The 26048-nt window shown below is 38.6% G+C and overlaps 1 protein-coding gene across 3 annotated transcripts in view; it reads left to right on the plus strand.

The window, feature by feature from the left end:
- Positions 1-26048, plus strand: part of FAT1 (FAT atypical cadherin 1) — a 125133-nt gene that overhangs the window by 31776 nt on the left and 67309 nt on the right. For all 3 annotated transcript variants that reach the window (XM_032838150.1, XM_032838153.1, XM_032838151.1), the window contains exon 3: positions 22833-23147. In XM_032838150.1, the coding sequence (XP_032694041.1) occupies positions 22833-23147 (315 nt within the window). The remainder of the gene's footprint in view (positions 1-22832; positions 23148-26048) is intronic.

The following is a 26048-nucleotide window of genomic DNA, read 5'->3' on the forward strand; positions in this document are numbered from 1 at the left end:
GTCTGCCTTTGTTACCCTGGTCTCTAATTCTGTGAACCTTTCATCCATGTGAATAGACAGCAGTAGCTTCTTAGGTTAATTCTGTCTTTCTAATTTATAAAGAATTCTTTGGGTGACTAAAGGAAGGTCTGAAAACCTTTGTGGAAGTTCTCTCTGCATATTTGGGTAGAGATCTGTTTGAGGAGGCACACTGGACACCTGAGAACAGGTGAGAATTACACAAATGGGGAGATGATGGCTAGGTTCTACATTAGATGAGGGAGATTAGAAAACTTGATGGGTTTTGTGCAGAGATGTCCAAAGCTCAGTTGTAACTTTTACTCTATATGGGCTGATAATAAGCACTGTGGAGGAAATTTTAGAGAGAATTGTATTATTTAGCCTCTTTTGGGAAATAAACTGCCCTAAAATGTAGCAGCTTTAAACAGCCACCATTTATTTGGGTTACAGTTCATTTGGTTGGCAATTTGGGCTGGACCCACGCTGGGTTTGTCCTTTGCTAGTTTCAGCTGGATTTGTTCCCATAAGGTCCTTTGCTGATAAACTTGGTGGCTTGGCTTCTGGGAGTTGGCTGGATGTTGGCTGCAGGCAGGGGCTCCTGGGGCCTGTGTCTGTCATTGTTCAGCTGCCTAGCCTGGATGGATGTCAGGCTTCCAAGAGCTGGACAAGAGAAGTAGCTAGATCTCATGGCCTAGGTTCAGAACTCCTACATACTCCTTTCCCCCATCCTGTCGTCCGCATAAGGTGATTCAGCAGGTAAGAAAATAGGCTGCCCGTCTTGACGGGAGGAGTTACAAAGTTTGGGGTTCATTTTTTATTCTACTGTAGAGATACTTTATCTGATTTTTTTTTCCCCTTTGATGAGGACATTCCTTTTGGATATAAAATGTGCACAAGAATTTAAAGGATTTTGAAAATGGGGAAAATATCTGTGGTGTCTTAAAAAATTTACACCTTACTCAGCTATATATTCAGATTCTTAATGCTGTTAAAACATTTACTAGTATTAAAGTACTTTTTCAAGTTATTTTTAATACGTTTCTACTTAAGCTAGACCTTTAAGAGATACCAGGAGGATTGCATGAGGTCTGGCGGATATCTAGATAGTAGCCCTCTCTTCCTTCTCTATCTCAGTTTCTATCACAAAGAGTTCTTAAGTTTCTTGCCCCTGGGAGGATCCCAGTTCTTGAACTGCATTTTAATGCAGAAGGAAGAGGTGGGTTAAGGAGTAGAAGGCAGCAGGGAGTTCTCCACCATGGCTTTCTGCTTCTGGATCCTGTTTTTGCTCGTTAGTACCACCTTTCTTGTTAATTAATTTGTCACAAATTATTTCACTCATTTATTGCTTTTTCTTAGAAGAGGAAAGATGTGGGGGAAATGGCATGAGAAGGAGGTGGAAGATTTGGGGAACGTGAAGGTGAAGATAGAAACAGGAATAGAGGGAGAACACCAGTGTTGCTTTGGTGTCTTTGGGCTTCATACACATCCCTGTTGTCTCTGCTGAGTTTCAGCTTCAATGGCAATGTATTAAAAATAAAGATGCATTTTGTAGTGCTGCTTACTGTTATGTGTTAAATTTGGCTTGTATGAGATTTGTTAGGGGACATATTTGCAACAGAATAAATAGGAAATAAGGCTCTGTGATGAGTTGAAATAGAAATCACAGGATTTGAAGCAGAAATTCCTAATTATACTGATGCACTAAATATTCTAACGTTTCTGTCTGGGAATTTTGGAAGAGTTAATGTCTTTGAACACATTGACTTGTATGTGGAAAAGGAAACTTGTATCTTTCACAGGGTTCATTTAGAGAAGATATAAGGAAACCCCAGTTAGTTTTTTTTTTTTTTTTTAACCTCAAAGACATTAGAAAAGCAAGTAAAAATCGCTGTTAGAGATGAGAAAAACAAGCGACCTCAGTAAAGCGTAAGTGTTTGCCGTTGTTTACTGCTTAAGAGAGTTCAGTGATCATTATTGAAACGGTCAAGTTTCTAATAAACTCTCTCATGAGGGGTTGCCTGGGTGGCTCAGTCAGTTAAGTGACCAGCTCTTGGTTTCTGCTCAGGTCATGATGTCAGGATCCTGACTGAGCTCTGCCTGGGGCTTAGGAGTCTGCTTAAAGATTCTCTCCCTCCCTGCTGTGTGCGCATGCTCTCTCAAATAAATCTTAAAAAAAGTAAAATTCTTTCATGGGATGAAATAGAGATTCTGTAACAGAAATACAGGTTTCATGAGAAACCTAATCTAGAGGTGCTGACCTAAAATTTGATACTTTAATAAATAGTGAATCTTGAATATAGACTACAGAAGACCAGTGATCTTAGAGAGTGACAGTCATAAATTCTGTTTTGGAATTAGAGATGATCCTGAATTATAGGTACCTAAACCGTATAACCTGTATACATGAAAAGAAACACAACAAAACACTTCCTGTCCCAGAATGTACTGTAAAAACGTTTATTGGAAGTATTCCATTGTTTAGATTCTGTTAGATACGAGTATCCATGTGAAAACGTGAGCTGATTTTCAGTTTATATTAGCACAATTGTATAAATTCTTCCAGTGTTTACTTTTGCTTTTTATTTTCCAAATCTCCAAAGGAGTTGTGCTAACAGGTTAAAGCAGCACTGCTCAGTAATACCGTCCACATATGTAATTTTAAATACTGTAGTCGCCACTCTAAAGAGGAAACAGATGAGGTTAATTTTAATAATAAATTTTATTTAATCCAGCAGATGGAAGAGGGTCATTTCAATCTGAAATCAACATAGAAAAGTACTAATGAGATCTTTTACATTCTTGTATTCACGTGACATCTTTAAATCCGTGTGTATCTTGCATTTAGGAACACCTCTCAATTTGGACTAGCCCCATTTCCAGTGTCCATTACCACAGCAGAGGTTTAGAGATCTGTGTAGAATTCAGCCGCTTTAAAGAATATTTGTGGATGAAAAGCGAGGTTCAGTCACCTGGGTGAGGTGGTGGCCCCCGTGGTCTGTCCCTTCTGGCAAGACTGGCTGGCGTGCCCTTGCGGGATGGGGAGGTGGAAAGGGTTAAGTGATTTTGCATGTTGCGTTCAGTTCTGGTGGGAGGCAGATACCCTCTTCTAATGGCATTCACTGAGGATGTTAGAAACGCATTATGCTGGTGTTGCAGAAAATTTCTTTGTCAAAGATGCTGATGGCCTAGATCCTGGCATGGCTTTTAAAATATTACAGTAAAGCAATTCTTGTGATGTTAAACTAGTGTCAGAGGCAGATGGAAACTCATTTTGCAATCATTTGACTCGGGCTCTCTCTTGCTTTGTGTTAATGGATGTCGGAAAACAACCTAACAGTTAATTTCAAATTAGAATTTTGTTTTCAATTTAAAAATTGTCCAGTGATAGCTTTTATAAAATTCCGAGTGAATCAAGTGCCTTTTTTGTTTTCCAGGATATACATCTGTTATTTAATTTGCCCATTCATATTGCTTTTTTTGCAGGCATATTTGGGGTTGGTGGAAAATCTAATTTGATTTGACCTATGAGATATAAATCTTTTTCTGAAAGTATCATGTCTCAAGACAAATTTGCAGTTATTTTCCAAAAGAATTGATTAGATGCAGTCTGCCATTTCCAAGTGAAAGCAGCCTTCAGTCATTAACAGATAAGTTCTTGTGGGTTTACAGAATTGTTAACCTGTATAAGAAATTCAAAGCCCTTATTTTTTATACTTCTCTTTGGAAATATGGGCAGTCAAGAGAAGTCCCTCTTACGTAAACTTGCTCTTTGTGTTGTTTTGATGTTGTCCTTTTCTGAGTTAAAAAGTCATATTTTTAGATTTTGGAATTTTCTGTGTAAATTTTGGGACGTGCACACCGAGATGACTTTTGCAGTCGTATTTATTCTAGTCATGACCATTTTTATTGGCATTTTAATGGACACAGACTCTTAAAATCTACTATGTCCTCACACTCCCGCCCTTGGAGATCACGGATCTACCTGTTTCCATTTGGGCTTCCACAGTTTCACATCAAAAGTTGTGAATGAAGCTTAAGTAAATATGTTTATTTTGTGCTGCTGGCCAGAAGTCTGCTGAAACGCCTGGAGGTTTTTTCTTTTTTTTCTTTCCTTCTTCCTTTTTTTTCCCCCTTAAACCCCTGTAGGGTGAACCATCACTGTGACAGGTAAATAGCATTCCTCTGTAAAGCCTGAACTCTTTCCCCATCCCTGTTCCTTTCTTCAGAACTGTTGAATGTAGGGATTGTCTTGCTGGGGACCCCATTGATTAGGTCACAGCCTGGTCTTTGGAAAACAGAGATGCCCTGGGGCCGCCTCACTGCGGGGGGGGGGGGGGGTTGCTAAAGCCCGTGTGAAAGGGCCCCGTGGGGGTCGCAACTATTACCTTGTGAACAGGAATCCGTTCGGGCAGCAGAGCCCGTATTAAGGACCTATTAACTTCCTCAGGCTTCTCCTGGAATTGAAAAGCACTTGGGAGCGAAGGAATAATAAAAGGAAATTGTTGCCAAAGCCACTGACAGCGTGCCCTGCCCTGTCTCTGTGGGTGCATCCCTTCCACAGCAGCTTTATTTCCTGCTGGGGATTCTGTTAGCTTTAGAAGTCCCATTAAAGGTCATGGAAGGGGAGTTTGAAAATGATTATATAATGTTGAATTTTTTTCTTTGAAGAGTTGATTTTCTGTTCAGGCATTTGGGCAAAATGGGCAGAGACCTAACCCACATTCTAAAATGAGCTTTATTTTCCAATAAAACAATATATCACCACTGTAGAAGTCTGGGAAAATGTAGACTATTATATAAAGAAGGAAGAAACTTCTTAAAATTCTACTGTCCAGAGCACCCTAGAAGTTTTGTTAAATTGTGTGTACTGTACACACACACACACATCCCCCTCTACATCTCCAGATACTAGATTAAAAAAAAAAAAAAAGTAAATACATGGTGCACATATAATGTTGACATCCTTTTAACATATCCACAGCTTTTTACGATTCTTAAGTATTCTTATGGAACGTGATTCTTGATTATATGGAATGTCATCAGAGAGAGAAAAACTTTATTATTTAGAATAACACCCAATTTAGAACATTTAAATTGTTTCCTTGTTGGTGTGTTTCTGTTTTGCCCTCACATAAATTTCAGGAAGCAGAATTACCGGGTCAGAGAAAATAAAAATTTAAAAAGCTTTTTCTGATACAAAACAAACTGCTGCATTTTTATGCAGAAACAAAAGTCTCATTAGCAGTTTGAGAATGTTCATCCCACTGCATTCTTGCTGACAGTAACTGTTTAGATTTAAGAATAAGAAACTAGAAAGGGGCCAGTGTTTTTGGTGAAAAAACTTGCTTCGTTCAGGGAACTGTCATAATTGAAATGGTGGTTGTTAGTTAGGTGTCTGGTTGTGTGTTTGAAAATTCTTATTTTTTATAAACCAGCTTTTTGAGACCATATTCTGATTTGCCTAGTTTTTTTTTGGTTTTTTTTGTTTGTTTGTTTGTTTTATTTTTGTACCCAGTGACCTCGTAAGGCTTATTTCTTTAACTTGTCTTTTTTTAAAAAAAATAGGTGTCTCATGTGTGCCAGAGAAAGGTCCTTTGGGGAAGACCTGTGAAAATGGAGGCTTTTTATTTCACTCGGTTAGCTACTGTTCAAAAAAGCCTCTGTTTAGTCTGAATTTCTAATTTGAGCTGCTGTGAGGGTTTCCAAATAATAAATGGGATTAAAAATGAGGTAAAGAGGTACACATGTCCGGTTATAAAATTAGTCATGGAGATGAAAAGCGCAGCATAAGGAATATAGTCAAGTGATATTGTAACAATGTTGAATGGTGACAGTGACTGCACTTAGTGTGGTAAGCATAGAAATGGTCAAGTCACTGTTGTACATGTGAAGCTAAAATATAATGAGCATGTCAACTAGAGTAAAGTAATTAAAAAAAAGTAATTTTTACTGTTACAACCAAGAATACAGTTTCTTCTCTTTTTCTTCCCTAAGTGGTCCTTGTGAATTGATATGACCCAAGTTCCATAGCTAATATATGTACTCAGCAGCACAGTGATTGAATTGAGACAAATTATCTTATTCATGGGATGATTTCAGAACAAATTATCAAAGATCTTTTATCGGGCAATAAGCAGTTCTTGACAGCTATTAAGGGAAGGACCCAGGAAAGAATATGAAGCAGGTAAAACACACAGGTTTCTATTCAAAACGTAATTGGGCAAATAACAGCTTAAAAAAAAAAAAAAGTTTTGATGATTTAGGCAATGAATCTAAGAGTTAAATATTAAAATTATAATATAGGCCCAGATATTATGAGGTTAGTACATTGATTTCAATATACTGAGGTAATTTTATTGAGCCCTTGGGAAAAAAGAATCCTCATTGAGAAATCCAGTAATATTTTATTTTTATTTGCTTCATATTGCATACTTATAATTGCAGTAACTTACAAAAACTGATATTTTAGAGTCCAATTTACTGGTAAAATGATGAAGATGGGAGGAGGTATGGAGACAAAACAATCTCTACATGGTTTCTTCCAAATTTGGGTAGGGAAGAGGATTCACAAATAATTATGGTACACAAACTTTCTGCCTTACTTGCCTTGGGGGACTCATTCTAAAGGCGCCGTACTGAATGGATGCATCTTTAATCATCTGGAAGTAAGAAATCCATTATTTTTCTAAACCAGACAGTGGTTGTCTGTTTTAATGGAACAGTTGGTTGATTACAGCTCTTTAGGGCTTTTTTCCCCCAATGCTTCCAGTGCTTACTTCCTGTACATATTTGAATTCAAGCTTTAGGGATTGTTAAAAGTGAGTCAGAGAGTCAAAGAATTTAGAGTAGGGATTTGATTAATTTGGGGTTTTTGTGACATTACAATTAGACTGTTTAACTAAGGGAAGTAGATTTCCTTATAGCAACAGATTCCTCCAGCCTGGTTGCTTAGAAATGGACCCCTGTCTACAAATGCACACGGTGAACTTGGATGTGTTGATGGTGCAGCCTACCTACCAGACAGAACAGGGTCTGCCATTGTGTTCTTTTTTAGGAGAGAGCGCCATGCTTCTTACCTAAGTTGGAGGGAGTAAAGTAGTTTCTTGCAGAAGTTAACAAAGTTTTCCCTGTTTTTTAAAGTAACCAAATGTAGGTTGGCTTTATGGAAATCAGAGATCTGTGTTAATTACAGAATCCCATATATAGAAAGCATTATTCAGGTTGGATATGACTGGCTAAATCCTTCAGGAAGTTAAAAGAACCTCTGAGATGTATTCAAAGGCAAAGTTAACTGAAGTTAAAAACATTTTTTTTTAAAATACATAGTCCTTACATGAGGAATAACTAGACGCTCTCAAGCAACCCCAGACCTCTGTTTGTTGGTTGTCAATCTGTGATTTTAAGAACATCTCAATGAAGAGTTTTCAATTGAAGTAAAATTCTAGGTCTTCATAGAATTTATTTTCTAACTAAAACATAGGGAAGTTTGGCTTTCCTATTAGTTTTCTCATCGTCGTGGTCATTTAACGCTCTCTGATTGCCATCCCACGCGCCATCAGCTATTTGAAATTTTATTTAAGGACAGACAGAAATGCTTCATTACAGCTTATTCATTCATGAAATGTAAGACTTGTTCTTGCTGTCCCTGTGAAAAGTGCTTCATGTGAATGCCCGTGCCTTTTTGGAATGCTTTGTTTCATCTAAGGATGATGCCCTTGGAAAGCCCTTCAGGACTGAAAGAAAGGTGAGGTGAATCACAGGCCAAATGAGAAGGGTGCATGCTTCTTGGTTACTTCTCAGTCATTTTGGTTTTGAGACTTTGGCTGTCTATATTTTTTTCCCAAGGGATTAGGACACTGGTTGATTTTTCTTCTTTTTAGATACAGTGTTTTATGCACAGATGAGGCTTTGCTTGCTGAATTCCTGAAATTCATGACTTGATTTTTAGAATAAAGAAAGTTGCCAAAAACAATAAGAGATTAACATTTTCAGTTAGTCCAACTGAACACAGAATGGTAAATGAAAACCCCACCTCTTATATTTACTATGTTACACTATCTGGAGGGTTACCCTGTAAGTTTAGATTTGCTACATTTTTGTTTTGTTACCCTATTTAAATTATGTATCTGAAAGTGTCACCTGCTGCAGTTAATACTGGTGGGGTGAAGGGATTAATAGTGGTGGGGTAAAGGGACCTGTGTTATTTATTTATTTTTCCCCTTGCTAACCCCAAACTGATGATTAACATACAGTCATTGACTTGTGAAAAGAAATATTGATTGCTCTGGAAAATACATGGTAATTATTTAAAGTTTCCTAAGAAGTTTCGTAGTTATTTCATCCTGTTGGAAAGAGGCCAAGTGTCAGTTCTACGTTCTGTGCGTTGGAATGTTCAGGTGTGGAGGGCAGGCACATTTTTCTCCGGACAAAGCACAGTTAACAGTAGTCAGTGAGTCTTGTATGAGCATCAGCAGGAAATTTGCAAAAACACTCTGGCCTTGCTATAGACTCATTCCCGTGTCCAGCACAAAGCACTGAAAACGCTGTGTGGTGGAACCTCCCATCTGGGGTGGGGAGAATGTAATTGGAGAGGGGGTTCAGTCCAGCTTGCAGACTTTAAAAAAAAAAAAAGTAATTAAAAACATCTTTTAAAAATTCTTTTTTTTTTTTTAAAGGAGATGATCTAGTTTATTATTGTCAAATACCCATGGTTCTAATGACCTGAGTGGAGTAGATAAGGCTCTACAGAATGAAGAATTTCTTATAGATTTAATGCATTCATTTTTGTTTTCCTTAAGGATTTTATTTGAGAGCAAGAAAAAAACATGCACAAGAAAGGCCACAGGTGCAGAGGGTGGGAGGAGGTTGGAAGGGGCAGAGGAAGAAGCAGACTCTAGGCTGAACAGGAAGCAGCCCTACACAGGGCTCAACTCTAGGATCATGACCTGTTAGCTGACTGAGCCTCCCGGGCACTCCTAGATTTAATACATTTTTAAATAAAAATAAACATGATTAATTTTAGCTTATTTTCTTAAGTAGGTAAGTATATATCAGTATTTTACTAAACTATTAATTTGTTCATTCAATTACTTATTCAGTTATTTGCTTAAGTGAATTACGGAATGCGTGTGTGTTTAGTGGAATTAATTAAATAGTCATTTTACTGTGCTGTAACTCTTGAAAACAACAGGAAAATACAGTTTTATTAAATTCTATATGCAATATTTTGTTAAGTTGTATTTAGATTATATTAAAATTTTTTTCAATGAAGATTTTGGGTGTTACTGTGGGAATATGACCATCTTCAGAGGGACTCTCTGCTTGCTAGCAGGATTAATAACTCTAAAGGGTGGGCAGAGAGAATGAGGAACCAGATAACAAGCCCTCATGATCTTTGGTGGATCTTTGATCTTGTTAGGGAGAAGAACCAGTTTATTGGACTCTCCTAGAAGCCTGGCAGGAGGATGTGGGGAAATGAGAATGTGGGGATGGAGAACAGGAGAGGGAGGACCGTCTTTGTGGCCTGCGAGTCTTTGTGCCAGCACTCTCAGATCCTGCTTGGCTCCCCAAAAGGATGAGGACTTTCGGGAAGTCACCAGTGGCCTTTGCAAGTGAAGCTTTGGGAGAATTTCACAGAAGCAAGATTTCAGACAGTGAAAAAAGGCCTTGATGAATTCCTTCGTTCATTCACTTGTTGACAACCATTTCTTTATTTATGTTTATTTTTTATTGTTTTGCCAGTGACCATTTAGCGACTGCCTTCCACACACCAGCATGTGGGTGCTGGGGTTTCTGCACCATACAAGGTACACACATAATCCTGTGGACTCCGTGGGGCTGCCTTTCTAGAGAGAGGAGACCGCTGATTAAACACATGCGGAAGAAGATGCAGACACACACATTAAGCTTAGAAGTGCCATGGAGAACATTAAACAGGGCAGCATGATGGTGATTTTCTGTAGGCTGCTGATGAGACCTTCTTTGAACCGGTCTTGTCAGAGAAGGACTTCTAAGGAGGCAGTGTAAGCTGGGACTTGAATGACAGAGTGGAGAGTGGAGAGCCAGCCTTTTAGGGCAATTTTTGATCCTAGGAAGAGCAGCCCCCAAAATATGAACAGGCCTGTGTGGCTAGAAGCTGAGATGAGGTAGGTGAGAAAGGCAAGAGCCCAGTCATGAGGAGGCCCGTGGTCTGCAGCTGAAGGTGAATGTCGGCGGGGGGAGCGGGGAGGTGTCCAGGGCAGTTGGTCCCAGGGAAGGGAGTAGCCCTGCCTTACAGGGGAGGGGTACCAGCAGCTTGTCTCCCTCCAATTTTGTGGTAGATGCTCCCCGCCCCCCCCCCCGCCCCCCCGGCGGATGTCACTGTACTGCAAGCCCTCTTGCTCATTTTATTTCCCAGTCCAGGCTTTACACTTGGCTCCTTGGGGACCCCTGTGATAGCAGGTAATCATTCTAGTAACAAGCAGAAAGCAAGGAAAAGTCTTTCTTTTTCTTTCCACGCCTGTCAGTTCTGATGGTTTGCCAAACCAATTTTCCCCTTTGGTAATAGACTTTTTTTTTCTTTTGGATAAAAACCCTTGGATGAGAGTGCAGTTTTAAACTATGTATAAAGGAAATCATTAAAAGCCAGTTCTTTTCTCTCAGAAGCATATTTTTTTTTATTTTTTAAAAAAAAGTCTTTGAACATATAGGTTATAAAACACTTCGACTTAGCAACACTTATGACTTTTTGAGAGAAATCTTGGGAAGTATATGATTCATATTCTTGTACCTGAGTGGACCCGGGTCTTGGGTTTTTCTTCCCAGGTCTTAGTTAAGGGGGCACTCAGATGTGTCTCATCTCCATGTGATGCTAATAATTTCCCACATATGGTCACAAAGGGTTAACTGTATATAGATAAAAGGTTTATGCTTCAAATAAAATTATTTTAGTGATCACAGTACATTCTAGCAGTGACTTCTGTTGAACTTGGTTAGTTTTAACTCATAAATCTGTAACGACCACTGGAACCTTCCTGAAATTTGATCAGAATTTGATGAAAATAAGTGGGGAAGGAGATAGTATGTGGGGCAAAGACAGACATGTACTTTCTTTGCTCCAGACATTTCTAATTTGATTCTTCCTGGTTTTGACTATCATGCCATATTTGAAATTGGGGTGTCTCATAAAAGTCATTCTGTACTTTATTGGGACTTGGCCGAGAGTTAATAACAGATCTCAAAGACTGCTTCATGAAATGCATTAACACATGGTGTTCACACATAACGTATTTTTTATACCATCAGTGGAAATTATTTGTGTCTGTTGAAAGTGTTGCCACAGTGGTCTACATTTTTTTGGTTCTGCAGGATTCAGTTCAGAACACTTAGGAGTATTTTGGTCACCTGGTTCTTAAGTGATTCTCATAGTTCTGTTCCAGATACTACTTTGTCATAATGTAGTTTCTGTTAGCGAGTTTACTCCCTGGACTGATAGTAGCATCCTTGTAGGACAGAGGTTAGGAATTAAGTATTACACTTCTGGTAAGAGTCGTCTTCAGTCTTGACTTTGTTTGAGTTTCTCAAGCATCACAATAGGTTATTAGTACTAATTACCTTTGTTTCTCTGCTAATGCTTGGTCCTTATAATACATCTTATAATACATCTTGTTTTCCTCATTTTTATGTATGAGGAAATTGCGGCATAACGTGAGTTTCTGAGTTCTTACATGTACTGGGTTAGGCAACAGAGTGAATATTTAAAGTTAATATTGCCTCTAAATTGCACCTCTTAAATTTGTAGAATAATTTGGATTTTTAAAATTTAAGAACTGCTTTGGAGTTAAAATAGAATTTAATACAGAACTTTTTTTCTTTTTTTATCGAAAGTGAGGGGAAATGTGACTTTAGAATGGATAGGAAAGGGAGGGGAGGTTTGTATTTGCTTCAGCTGGGGTTCAGTTCATGTGATACGTACCTCCCTTTGGGCAGAGCTGAACCACGTGGGTCTTGGGTTTTATTTTAAGAAAAAGAAATAGGTGCAGTGTTCTGTGTTTAGAATCTGTTTTATAGGAAGCCTAAACAAACGTTAAAAAAAGGAAAACTTGCTCTTCTACCAGCCTGGTGCATTCTAGGACTTGGGAGACAACTGTCTCTTTTGGAAAGAGCTGTGTTTATACAATGGCCAGCGTAATCCTCGATGGTAGCTGGTAGCGGCGGGAGCTCATTCCTTTCCTTCTTTAGCCAGGGAGTGCTGGAAGGAGTTTGGCATGAGGCTTCGTCATTGCAACTGACATTTTATTCGTTGAATAGCGCCTTGTCTTCTTCAAGCTAAAACATACTTTGCAATACAAATGTTGCGGGCAGTTGTTCCACTGGCTTAGGAAACCTGTCCATCACTCTTCACTCTGAAAGGTTGCTTTTGCGTTGCTGACATTTCTTAAGTTCTGTTGAGGACACTTTGGATTCATCCTTTATACATGCAGGTTTAAAAAATGTAGGAGCTCTGTTTGTTGAATGAATTAAAGAAAGTGTCAGTCAGTAATGCCAATTTCAACATTAATGTCTAGGAAGATCTAGACCACTATAAACAACATAAAAGTCCTTTCTAATGAAGAGGGTATTATAAGATAGAGTTTTTAAAAAAATTTGTTACTTACATTTTGGGGTAGATTAAAAAGCCACTGAGATTTCTTTTCCGAAGAGGGGTATTTCTTAAAATACCAGTTTTTATTTGATACCAAACTTACATAGATGGCTTAACCTTTAGCATTTTGGATCTCCCGCCTACCACTCAGTATTTTAAAGTTATTAACTGCGTTCACAGTTCAATTATGATCTCACAGTGATCTTCAGTATTATATAACGCTTTGTATACCACCTATTAGATTTCATGTAATATAAATCCAGTCTGAATTTTTATGTTGGCAGGATGATAGGAAGAACACAGTTCACCCCTGAACAATGTGGGGCTTAGGAGTGCTGCCATCCCCAGCCTCCTGACAGTTGAAAATTGAATATAACCTGCTTCCCCCAGAGCTTAACTACTAATAGTCTACTGTTGACCAGAAACTTTACCAGTAACATAATCCATTTAACACATACTTTGTGTGCTACACGTATTATATATGGCTTTCTTAAAGTAAAGAAACCTAGAGAAAAGAAAATGTTAAGAAAATCATAAGGAGGAGAGCATAGGTTTACAGCACTAGAGCGCATTTGTTGAGAAAGAACCACTTGTAAGTGGGGAGCTGTGCGTTTCAAACCCGTGTTCAGAGGTCAACTGTGTATAGTAACTTTCTGAATCTGGAACAGTGTTGAATGCTATTTCATGTCCTTTTTCCCTTTTTATCCTAAACATAGTCAGATGAGATTCTTACACTTTGTGTAGGGATCTGTTTGGCCCACATTTAGTTGGGTTTATACTTTAAGTCCTGTACTTCCTTCTTCCATGGGCAAATGCTGGTAAACTTTTGTTATGTGTTAATTTTTCTTCTCGTTGATAGCAGTGGATTAATGAACATCACCTACACAGGCTTGCAAGAAAATAGCCAAGCTTGAGAGTCAGACCTTCCTGTTGAGTCACAGCTCTGCTACCCCATAGGAATAAGGAAAGTCGAGGAAAGCACCCTGGTGCTTAGGAGTTTGGGCTTTGGAGCTAGTAGGCCACAGTTTGGATTCTTTCTTCTCTGCAGCTAGTTGGGTAATTTAAGGCAATTTAACTTTTGAGGCTTAAACAAGTTATTGAATATAAGTGCTGTGATAAGATAGGTAACTGGTAAGGGAATTCACTAATTAATTCATTGATTAATGTATTCCTGTTATGTGGTGAATAAACGACTTTGAACACGTGACTTTTCAGCTCAAAACCCCTGCATCTGGAACATGAGGAAAGACCACCAAGCTTACAGAGTAATATTGAGGATTAAATAATATGGTTAGGGACACCTGTATGGCTCAGTAGGTTAAGTGTCCGACTCTTAATTTCAGCTCAGGTCATGATCTCAGGGTCCTGGGAAAGAGCCCCAAGTTGGGTTCCACGCTCAGTACAAAGTCTGCTTGGGATTCTCTCTCTGTCTCTCTGCCTTTCCCCCTACTCCTCCCCTGACAAATAAATAAAATCTTAAATAATATGGCATATAACATTTGCTCAATGTGCATCCAGTAAATATAATGTGGAAAAAATAATCAACATTGACAGCGTCTAACATACAGAGCAAACCACTAGAAACATTGCCATAAGTTTGTGAAATATATCCTGTGAATTTTAATGCCTCCAGAGGTTGTTTTATGTATGTAGTTTTATCCAGTTAATGTGTATTCAGATGTTACTTTTGATATCTAAGGATGATCCTCTTAAAGAGAGCTTATCCATGAAAGCCCTCATTAACAATATTAATGATTCTGGCTTGGAAATCAGAACTTGGAATCATTTCTCAACAAGGCATGAAAACATGGTTTAGCAGAGCTTGCCATGGGAATGACTCTCTGCAAAGCTGAAGAAATCCCTGGACTTGAAACATGATGCTTAAAATCTGATTATGAACTTAATTAATATGTTTTAGTAAGTTTGCAAGTCAGAAAGCCTCCTTAGCTAATTTTAAAGTTATTGCAACAATCTTAATTGAAAGAGTTGGTAGATCTACATTTTAATTAAGATGATTTAAATAGGCAGTTTAAATAATGAAAAAACAGATCGGCAGTTACGGCATAAACAACTTTCCCTTTAATCATTAATTTATGACCTAACTCTGGGCAGTATAATTACAGAATTTCCTAGATCTTAAACTTGTAATGCAGTTGTTTCACATATAAATACTTTAGAATTTTAGTTGTTGCTGCTGTCACATTGTCCATTGTTACACATCTGTTTATATTAAATGGAACAGATAAATACTTGGAAAGAAAGTGTATATCTAAAAATAGAAAAGGAAAATAAAATGCGAAAACTTTTAAAGGACTGCTGGTACTTAACAGTTTGTCTTTTTATCATGTGCATTTTAAATAGGGCTTAAAATTCATTGTTAAAGAAATTTAAGGATTAAAAAAATTGGTTCGTGGGTTGATTTTCTTAATTGTCCCTCCATCATCTTGTTTATTTGTATGCCTCCCCACCCCCCACACACGTAATTATGTGTTTGTGTGGTTTTTATTTTTACAACAGAACTAAACAAAACCAAAGTAATACTTTATATTATTGATATTTTTCTATGTAATGAATATACACTTTTTTTTTTTTTAAAGATTTTATTTATTTGAGAGAGAGTAAGCACAAGCAGTGGGGAGAGGGAGAAGCAGGCTCTCAGCTGAGCAGGGACCCTGATGCCTTAATCCCAGGACTCCCAGATCATGACCTGAGCTGAAAGCAGACGCTTAACCGACTGAGGCACCCAAGGGACCACATACATACCGTTTGTTTTTTTTTTAAAGCTTTTACATATATATACTATTACGTATTAAAATGGTTTCCTTTTTCTCCTGAAACTATGAAATGTGCTTAATGTCTTAATGGCACAGAACAACAAGGTTTCTATAACATCAGATACTTTACCTAGATCCCCAAATGCCTTGAAGACAGCAAAAACAATTTTTTTCCATCTGGTCATTACATTTTTTACATTCCACTGTAGCCAGGAGTTTTTCTCTGGAAACTGCAGGCTGTGTTCAGTTGCTTTCGTGCTTCTCTCTAATTAGAGGACACAGCCGGAGACTGGGAGATGCTACGGCATGATTCTCTGAAGCCCATCTTTGGGACTGAATCCCAGTTCCACCAAGAACAAACGGTGACTTTGGGCAAGTTGTTGACACTGTTTCCTCTCTTGTGAAATATGGTTGGTCATATTACCTCACTTCTTAGAGTTGCTGGAAAGATTAAATTAATTCCTATATGAGAGGTGTTTAGTATTTGGCATATCATGAGCTCTAGATATGTATTTTGGTAATAATAGTATCAGCAGCCTCAGTAACATTTTCATGGAACTTGCTGTGTTTCCGCTTACGAGTGGCTTCCCATCAAATGACATAGCAAGTCATTGGTTTTGAAAGATTAAGTCATGGTAATAATCAGTACCATGTCTTGAGTTAAACTGGAGAAAGAAGTTTACAACATGACTTACTCGGTCTTTAGCTGTAAGAGGGCAAAGAGCTATCTGTTGAACTGAGTAGTGTGCCCATATACTGCCCAGCAGTTTGCTTGGCCCATGAGGGGTGCTGTGTAGTTGATTCATCTTATCTTTTTATTATCAAAAGCATGGAGTAGAGCTTGTAACTCTTAATCTCGGGGTCATGAGTTCAGGCCCCATGTTGGGTATAGAGCTTACTAAAAAAAAAAATATATATATATATGTTATATATATATATGTGTGTATATATATAATATATATAAAATTTTTAATTTAAAAATTGTAAAATAGTTTATAATTTTATATATATAAAATTTAGTACTTAATGAAAATCAGATAAAAACAAATTCAGAACAATTTTATCACTTAAAGAAGGAAACAAATAGATTAACAGGAAAATTGAATGGATAGTACAGAGTTCCTATAGTGCCCCTGTGTCACATACAGTTCACCCTCGTAACATCATACATTAGTATGTCTATCTGTTATAATTAATGAACACACATTGCTATATTCTTATCAGTACTTCATTGAGCGCATAGTTCATTCAGATTTCCTTAGCTTTTTCCTAATGTTCTTTTTCTGGTCCAGGATCTTACGCAACCTGCTCCATTACATTGAGTCCTGCCTCCTGGACTCCTCTTGGCTGTGACTGTTTCTCAGAATTACCTGGTTGATGATGGACATCCTTTTATCAACAACACATGCTTAACAAGCTCCCACAGTTACCATGCCCTAAACAAAACATGTCTGCCCTTGAGGTTTTGAATTTTAAGAGGGAGCTTATAGTCTACTTTTTAAAATTTAGTTCATAACACATTAATATTGAATGTGACAACTGTGGGACTTCTGTTTTTTCCCTAATTAGCAGGAAAAAATTGAGTAACTATGGATTAATTATAGACAGATACTGCATCTCTAGTGTATAGAAGGTATCTATTCTTTTAAAGTGTATATTGTTGAAAAAAAATTTTTTAGATTAAGTATTATTTTTATATTTGGGAAGACCTTTAACTCCAGAAAAGTTATTCTATGTGTGAGACTACAGAATTGGAGGAAGGAGTAGTCAGTTGGTTCTTCCCTATAGGAAAAATATTATACAAAGTTATTTTTCATGTTTAAGTTTTTCTCATGATTGACTAAAGAGGCGGTCCTAAGTTTGGTTCCAGGAAAGTTTAAAAACAAATAAATAAATAAATGCATGTGGCATGATTACCAGAAAGGAGAGTAAAGTTTGCAAATTTATGTTGCCAGGCCACTGCTGATAAGTATTTTTGAGCTGGAGTTGCTGAAGAATCTGAAATAGGTTTTGTTGAAACCTCTGGCACTGGGGCTTGATAAGGGGCCAAGACCTGTCGAACAAAGAAAATAGGAAAATTCCAGAAAGAAAGATGTTCTGTGGCCATGGAAATTTGAGTTAGTTAAAATACTTTTGGCAGTATAGTGGCTACATATAATTTTACTTTTGCCTTAAAAATGAGTGTGTTGAAAGCATTCTGATCCACCTGTGTCAGCTGGAGGACATGTTGGCCTTTGCTATTCCAGGACGATATTTGGGTTAACATCATTAGCCATCAGTGGTGGGTAGTAGGAATTACTTATTCTTGGAAACCTTTCTCTACTTTTGGGTCATTTACTTGAGCAACTGATACTGTACCCTGTGACCTTGGAATAATCAGGCTATGGAAAGACAGCATCAGTGTCTAATTATTATTTATGGTCAGGCGTGAATCTTCCAGAAAGACCTTTTGCTGTGAGCTCCATTTTCAGCTGCACTGGTCAAGCTCTTTGAACAATTACATTGTATTTATTTCCCCTTTCAGTCTAGCTGTTCTACTGTATGCACATTTAAAGTCAGTTTCATTAGTGACATCTGGTGGTAGCTTTGAAATCCTGGAGAGTATGTTTGGAATGATAAATATTTTTACTTCAATAGCTCCAGATTTCCGGCTTCTTTCTTATTTTTCAGCTTATTAACAACCTTTCTTGAAAATGTCTTCATTGTACTCTTGAGGTTGGAAGCCAAGTCATTTATTGCCTCCGTCATGTTTCATTAAAGCAAAGGAATGATTCCTTGTAACATTGCTGAGTGTTGCATGTAACAGGCTTGTCTAAACTTGTCTCCTTGCTCAAAATATACATCGCAGAATCCCAAAGCAGCACCCCTACTTCACCTACTGCTCGTGTATCAGAGCGTCATGATTAGTAGAAAGGTGTCGTTCTCATGTTGCCTTTCTCACTGTTACTTTCTCTTGGAGTACTGGTCACTCCTCCTCTGGCTGGAGGGACTGCTGGGAGAGGTCTGGGATCCCACCTCTCACTCTAACAGCGTGGGTTTACATCTAGCTGCGTGCCATTGTTGCTGTCTCAGGAAGTGAAAGCGGAATCAAAAAATAGGAGAGATGGCAGAGAAAGAAGGGAAGAAGTGTGAAGACATGAGGAAGACCACAGGGAAGAGTTTGTGCGCCGGTGTCTGTATGTACCCATCGGTACGGTATTATTGTGGTATGTGTTAATGAGAAGTACCGTAAACACTGGAGTTTGAATATTTGTAATTGTTGATGGTTCCTTAGCAAATTGTTTCAGGAAAAGGGAATTTATAACGTAGTGCGGAATCAGTGGTTATTGGAAGCTGGTTATTGGAAGTGGTTATGGGAAGCGGGGTCATGGGAGAAGGAGGAGTGAGGTGGTTTTGAGAATAAACCGTAGATTCATTTCCTTGGCTGGCTGGGAACCTAGTTGCTGCTTACCAGTGTCAAAGGAACTAACTAGAAGTCCCCGTGTGGAATTTTGAAGATTTCTCTTTTGTGAATGAATGAAGGTTGCAAAAGACATCTGTGTGTCCATACTGATTGTGTTCCTGGAAGGACTGGGAACATGGGTAGGACGGTGGACACCTTGATTGGAAGAGTGGACCCTGCTTGTGGTCAGGCTTCCTGACAGTGGGTCTGAGGGTCATCTCAGAGGCCAGGAGATGTAGAGACCCTGTAAAGAATGATCAGTTCTGATGAGCCGTTGACCGAGGCGGTGCCTCATTCTGGATTCTAAACTCTTTACCTACTCAGCTTCCTGCCTGTGGCAAATCCTTCCACCTTTCTGTAGAAACAAGGGAGTTGCACTGTTGGGTTTCTGAGGGGTTGCTGGTCTACCATTGTTGATTTTTGAGGTCGCCAAGGCTAGATCTGCTGCTCCGTCTTTCTTGCTGTATTACGTAGATGGCTTCTAGCCGGTCCTGGACCAGTGCGGTCTGTTCTTCCGAGGTTCCCGGTGGAACTCATTGTGGTACTTTATGCCTGCTCCACAAGTTCCTGCCTGGGAGACTTCCGTGGATGCATCTCGCAACTGAGCAGACGGATGAAGAAGCAGAACATAAAATAGCTTTGCATACATGTAGTCTTTTCCCACCTACTTTCTGCTTTTAAAATAGTGCTTAGAATTCGAATCAGCGGTTAGAATAGTACTTGGGCACTGCCCCTGAAAGTCTGTTGACCAAGCAGAGTCCTTGAATCTTCTCTCTTTGAATATCCTTTAAGTGTGGGGAGGACCCTTACTTAAGCAATTGGAAACTTGTAGCCTCTCCTGGTGGCCACCAGTGTCCTTGGTGCTGTGGGGTTGTGACCGTGACACTGGGCCTGATCGTGACAGTATAGCCTGCGGTGAAGACCCTGAGTTCTGCAGTCAGATCATCTCAGATCCCACTTCTACCTCGTAACCCTTGACCGGGGCTGTTTCGTTTCTTTCTTTTTAAAAATATTCCGTTTGTTTATTTGACAGAGAGTGAGTGAGCACAACCAGGGGGAAGGGGGAGTGGGAGAATCAGGCTCCCAGCTGAGCAGGGAGCCTGGTACAGGGCTCGATCCCAGGACCCCGGGATCATGACCTGAGGGGAAGGCAGATGCTTCACTGACTGAGCCACCCAGGCCCCCTTCTCTCTAACTTTTAATGTTTAGTAATACTGGAAGTTACCTGTTTAGTAATATCTGGAAATTTCCCCCTCCTAATGGTGGCTAGGAGGTCATGCAAAGAAGGGGATCATTGGTCCTCTAATTGCCAGGCAAGAGGGGAGAAAAGGGTAGCTCCCAGCAGAAGGTGTCTTGGAACACTACAGTCTGGGTGCTCACAGACTAGACTCGAAGCAGAACCTGATGGAAAAGAAATATCTACTTTTGTCTGTGATTTAAACCTTGTATTTGCATTTTATATTATATACTTATTTATAAAATGCAAATATATTTTTTCTTTGTTTTCCTTCTACCTCAAAACTGGAGAAAGCTATTATATGTGAATGGACATTTAATAGAGTTCTTCTGAATCCTGATGTGTAAAAAAATGAATAAGAGGTTTCACTTTTGTCTTTTTAGAGTTTTCACATTAAATTTTGCTTACTACACTTTGTCAAACTACCACAGACTGATGGCACTGACGTTAGAGATTTGTGGAGTTTGAACTCTGGCTCTGACATTTATTAGGACTCTGGGAAAGGTCCTCATCTCTTAATCTGAGGTTTTCATCTGTGGTATGGGCATAATAAGGCCACATGTGTAGTCAGGTTGGCTATAACGGCTCAATAAGGTGGTATGTGTGGGACCATTATCATAGGGCCTGGCATATAGTAAGCACTGAGCAGACTTGTTTCTGTAATTATCATTGTCATTAAATGCGTACAGATCGCATTTAGAGAGACCCAATTTTAAAAAGTCAGTAGCAGCATGAATGATTTGAGTATTAGAACCAGAAAGAAGTGAATACAAGCACCATGTAGCTATCTTCCTGAGATTTGCTAACACTTCTCCTGTCAAGTGAAATATGTTCCATTTTAATGGCAGAACACAGAGGAACATACGCACATTCATTTATTAATATGCAATCCTAGTATAGCGAGCGTTCTGTTATTCCCTGACTTCTGTGTATCCATTGATGGGGCTGATGAAAGGAGAAACTGGAGATTATTTTTCCTTGGTCACTAAGGACGCTCTTCTTTCAGGCTAAAGACAAGTAGAACTTTACTAATTTAGTGAACAGATTGGGTATGCATAGACTATGTTTGGAACAGACAAAAAGGAAAACATGTTGAGCTTTTCTGACCATTACCTCTGTTGCACAGGGAAACCAGTTAGCTCCTTTTTATTTAAGAGTTGTGAGGCTTTGTTCATTATTTCTAAGAGTATTACAGATCCATCTTGAGCATTTGCTAAGACTTAATGAAACAGTTGTAACTAAGTATGCTTTCTGAATAGCAGTACTCATTTCATGATCATTTATTTCATATTTTAATATTTAGTTAAGTTTGGTATTTATACTTACAAACCTTTGGGAAGTGTTCGATATAATGATGTGACATTCAAAACAAATGAGTTTTTGAGGTGTTAATTACTTCACATAAGCAAAGATTTACATTTATGCAGTGATCAAAAAGTAAGAAATACAGATTTATGTTTTGGTTGAGATAAATACTGTTTCATTTCTCAGTGCAGATTAAATTGATGTTTGTTCTTTTTCCTGTACTATTTTGCATTAAGTGGGAAACCTGTAATGCTAGAGTTGTAGGATTTCCAAAGTCCAAACTGGACCATAGTGTTGAAACCCCAAAAGTAGCATTCATTCAGAATGATCAATGCACAAGGAAAAAAATACAGTGACACATTTTGGGAAAGCCAAAGGACAGGATAACACTATTGAATAAAAAGGTGGGATTTGCCTAAGAGTAATGGATATTTTCATTTTATCATCACCCTGAGAAGTGATTAATCCTGGGATGAAGTAAGGTTTTGACTGGTTTTAGTGGCTGGGCCAGAACGTGACAGACACGTTAACCCACTTCTTTGTAATCCCGTAATTCACCTTTTACTGGTTAATTTAGTAGGAAATGTGTTGTAGTTTGGGTCCCAGTGGAGGGACTTTCTGTACCAACTTCAGTTAAGGCATCTGTTCATGTTTGTTCATTTGATATTATTGGCCCTGGGTCAGGTGCTATCCTGGTACTCAAGAAGGATGTGGCCTCTGCCCTTGGTGATCTTACCTTGTCCTGGGAGACTTTATTTAGCACACTGGTTGTCTTGCCATTAGCCTAAGGGGATTAAAGGGTTTCATTCTGTGCACAAGAGACTTGAGCAAACCTTTATTCTGGACTTTGAGGTGCCGTGCTCTGCAGGGTGTGTATACCAGACTGCCATGTGTGGAGCAGCATCACTGCAGCCTCCGTATCTAAACTCTAGTGGTGGTCTTGGGAATGCAGTGTGGGAAGCAGGGGCTGCTAGGCTGTGGGGACTCTGATCTGGGCCATGGCTTTTTGATTTGGAGGTCCCTAATGGACCTCCAGGAAAACCTGCAAATCTCAAGTGGTCATACATTTCATCTTCGGAAGCACAGAGTATCGGGCCATTAGCTGATCTCTTAGTGCTCATCTCCCTGCTTTGTTTCGAGACTTAAATGACACATTCTTTGTAGAGTGTTCTGCATAGCGCCTGACCCCTAACGCTAATAACGATGAACACTTTTACGGCTGATACTATGTGCCGAGCGCTCTTCTGATTGTTAATGTGCCTCTTCGCTCATTTAATCAACCTGTGAACATATGTTCCATCTTATAGGAAGAAACAGAGGCACAGTGATATTAGGCAACTTGTCCAAGGTGTCTCAGCTGTAAGTGACACATAAGCCCTTGAGAAATGAAAGTTGTTATTTGGGTTGACCTTGGGTCCATTGTTGTTGATGTGTCATCTTCTTTCTTCACAGGTGTCATAGAGACTTCAGAGCGACTGGACCGGGAGTCCACCTCCCACTACTGGCTCACTGTCTATGCCGCGGATCGGGGTGTCGTGCCTCTCTCATCGTTTATCGAGATCTACATAGAGGTTGAGGATGTCAATGACAACGCACCACAGACGTCAGAGCCTGTTTATTATCCAGAAGTAATAGAAAATTCTCCCAAGGATGTATCTGTGGTTCAAATAGAGGCATTTGATCCAGATTCTAGCTCTAATGACAAGCTGATGTACAAAATTACAAGTGGAAATCCACAAGGGTTTTTTTCAATACATCCTAAAACAGGTATGTGGTAATGGTATTGTGTGAAATGTTCATGCTTACACTTCTTGATGTGGGGAGGTTAAGAATTTTCTAAATTTACCACTTTTCTTTATTTTGATAAATCATTTCCCTCTTGAGTTATCCAGAACAAGGCTTTATTTCCAGACGAGAATTAAGTCCAAAAGTTTTTCTTTACCCCCTTTGAAGTTGTCTTTATAGAGCTTACTTTATGGCTTTGCTCATTAGTAGAATTTCACTTAAGGTGAAAAAAAAACCAAATACAGTGTTTCAATAATAGCTCCTAAATTAGTGATCTGTCTTAAACTCCCTGCAAATTCTGTTGCTGCTAAGTATTCCAATTTTCTGAAGTCTGCTTTTTATGAAGAATTATCAAAGGAATTTATTTCACAATTCATAGTATTTTTCTGTGTTGTTTTAGCATTTTTCATAAAGCAGTGCTGTGATTCTACAGCCTGGAGGGGATCAAGATTAAACAGTTTTCAAATTGGGAGCAGTTACTTCCTTGAACTGACACATCAAGTTTTCCTTGGTTCCCCAGGGTCTGACCCCCTGCTTGTAAGTGGATAGATAGTTCCTTGACTCCAAAATCCTCTTCCAAAATCTTTATCAACTTTTAATCTTTGTTCTTTTACATTTGACAGCACCTCTGATTTTTTTCCTCCAGTCTTGCTTCATTTCTCTCTCTCTCTCTCACACCACCCCCCGACCCCCACACACAGCTTCCATGTAACTACCATTTGTATCATACTCTCTGATTTCTTGATCACAGTTAAGGCAGAATCGCCGTATGACATTGAGAGGACAGTTTATTTGTAGGAAAGAAAACTTACCAGATAGATCACTGACCTGTGAACATAGAGATGTTTCAGTGATGTACTTTTCAGTAGAATCTGGTTAACAGAAAATTCTGAAGAGGGAGATTTACTGAAATGCACGTACATTCCCCGGTCATGTCTTTGCTAATTCTTTTTCCTAATTCTAGGGGAGTTGGCCTGTTTAGTTACTGGGTTGTCTATTTCATACATTAAGGAAGTAATATACAAAAATCAGAATTAAGGAGGTATTCTCTACTTCCTTACCAGTCTTTACTGCCCCCCCTTTTCTTTTTAATGTTCTTTGTCGAACTCAAAGCAATTCTTGAGGTAGAAAGAAGCTTGAAGTTAGTATCTCTGTACCAAAGCTATTGTACAAAGATACCGGGTAGAAATCAGTGTGTATGTTTTTTCTCTTTAAAAAAAAGTTAAAATATTGATTTTTTTAAACCTCTTGTCATTCGTAGAGTCTGTCCTGATTGTTGAAAGTAAACTTTACAAGATTTATCTTGAATGTATGAGATTTACTTTTGCATGGAGTCTGCTTGAGATTCTGTTTTTGCCCCTCCCCACTATGCATGCATGCACACTCTTTCTAAAAAATTTAAAAAAATGATTTGAGAATGATTGAGCTGACAAAGTACAACATCTGTTCATAATAAAAAACATGCAAAGTTAAAAAAAAAAACAAAGTTTTGAGGGAACATCCCTCAACATAATAAAGGCCTTATATGAAAGCTTATATCATTCTTAATGGTGAAAAAGTAAGAGCTTTTCCCCTACTAAGGTCAGGAACAAGACAGGGTTGTCCACTCTCACCATGTCTGTTCAACATAGTACCGAAAGTCCTAGCCACAGCAATCAGATAACAAAAAAGAATAATACAAGGCATTTAGATTGGTACGAAAAAGTAAAACTCTCATATTTGCTGATGACATATACAGAAAAACCTAAAGATTCCACCAGAAAACTGCTAGAACTAGTAAATGAATTTAGCAAAGTCACAAGGTACAAAATCAATGTACAGAAATCTGTTGCATTTCTATACACCAATAAGGAAGCAGCAGAAAAAAAAAAATAAAACAATCCTATTTACAATGGCACTCAAAATAATAGGATACCTAGGGATAAACCTAATCAAAGAGGTATAAGACCTATACTCTGAAAACTATAAAAAACTAATGAAAGAAATTGAAGATGACACAAAGAAATAGACATTCTATGATCATGAATGGGAAGAACAAATATTGTTAAAATGTCCATATTATCCAAACCAGTCCGCACATTTAATGCAGTCCCTTTCAAAGTACCAACAGCATTTATCATAGAAGTAGTACAAACAATCCTAAAATTTGTATGGAAACATAGGTGACCCTGAATAGGAAAAGCAATCTTGAAAAAGAAAAGGAAAGCTGGAGGCATCACAATTCCCGACTTCAGTTCTATTACAAAGCTGTAGTCATCAAAACAGTATGGTACTGGCACAAAAACAGACACATGCATCAGTGGAACAGAGTAGAAAACCTAGAGATAAACCCACAACTGTATGATCAATTAATCTTTGACAAAGCAGGAAAGAACACCCAGTGGAGAAAAGACAGTCTCTTCAAAAAATGGGGTCGGGAAACTGGACAGCCACATGCAGAAGAATGAAACTGGACCACTTGCTTACAGCACAGACAAAAATAAATTCAAAATGGATGAAAGACCTAAATGTGAGACCTGAAACCATAAAAATCCTAGAGGAGAACACCGGCAGTAACCTCTTTGACATTGGCCATAGCAACTTTTTTCTAGATACGTCTCCCGAGGCAAGGGAAATAAAAGCAAAATTAATCTGTTGGGACTGCATCAAATAGGCAGCATTTGCACAGCAAAGGAAACCAAACGAAAAGGCAACCTACAGAATAGGAGAAGATCTCTACGAATGACATATCTGATAAAGGGCTAGTATCCCAAATCCCCAAAACAAGTAATCCAGTTTAAAAATGAGCAGAAGACATGAACAGACAGTTCTCCAAAGAAGACATCCAGATGACCAACAGACCCATGAACATGAAAAGATAGATGTCAACCTCACTCCTCATGA

This window comes from Lontra canadensis, unplaced genomic scaffold, assembly GCF_010015895.1.
Source record: "Lontra canadensis isolate GAN:19392208 unplaced genomic scaffold, GSC_riverotter_1.0 scaffold102, whole genome shotgun sequence".
Taxonomy (NCBI): domain Eukaryota; kingdom Metazoa; phylum Chordata; class Mammalia; order Carnivora; family Mustelidae; genus Lontra; species Lontra canadensis.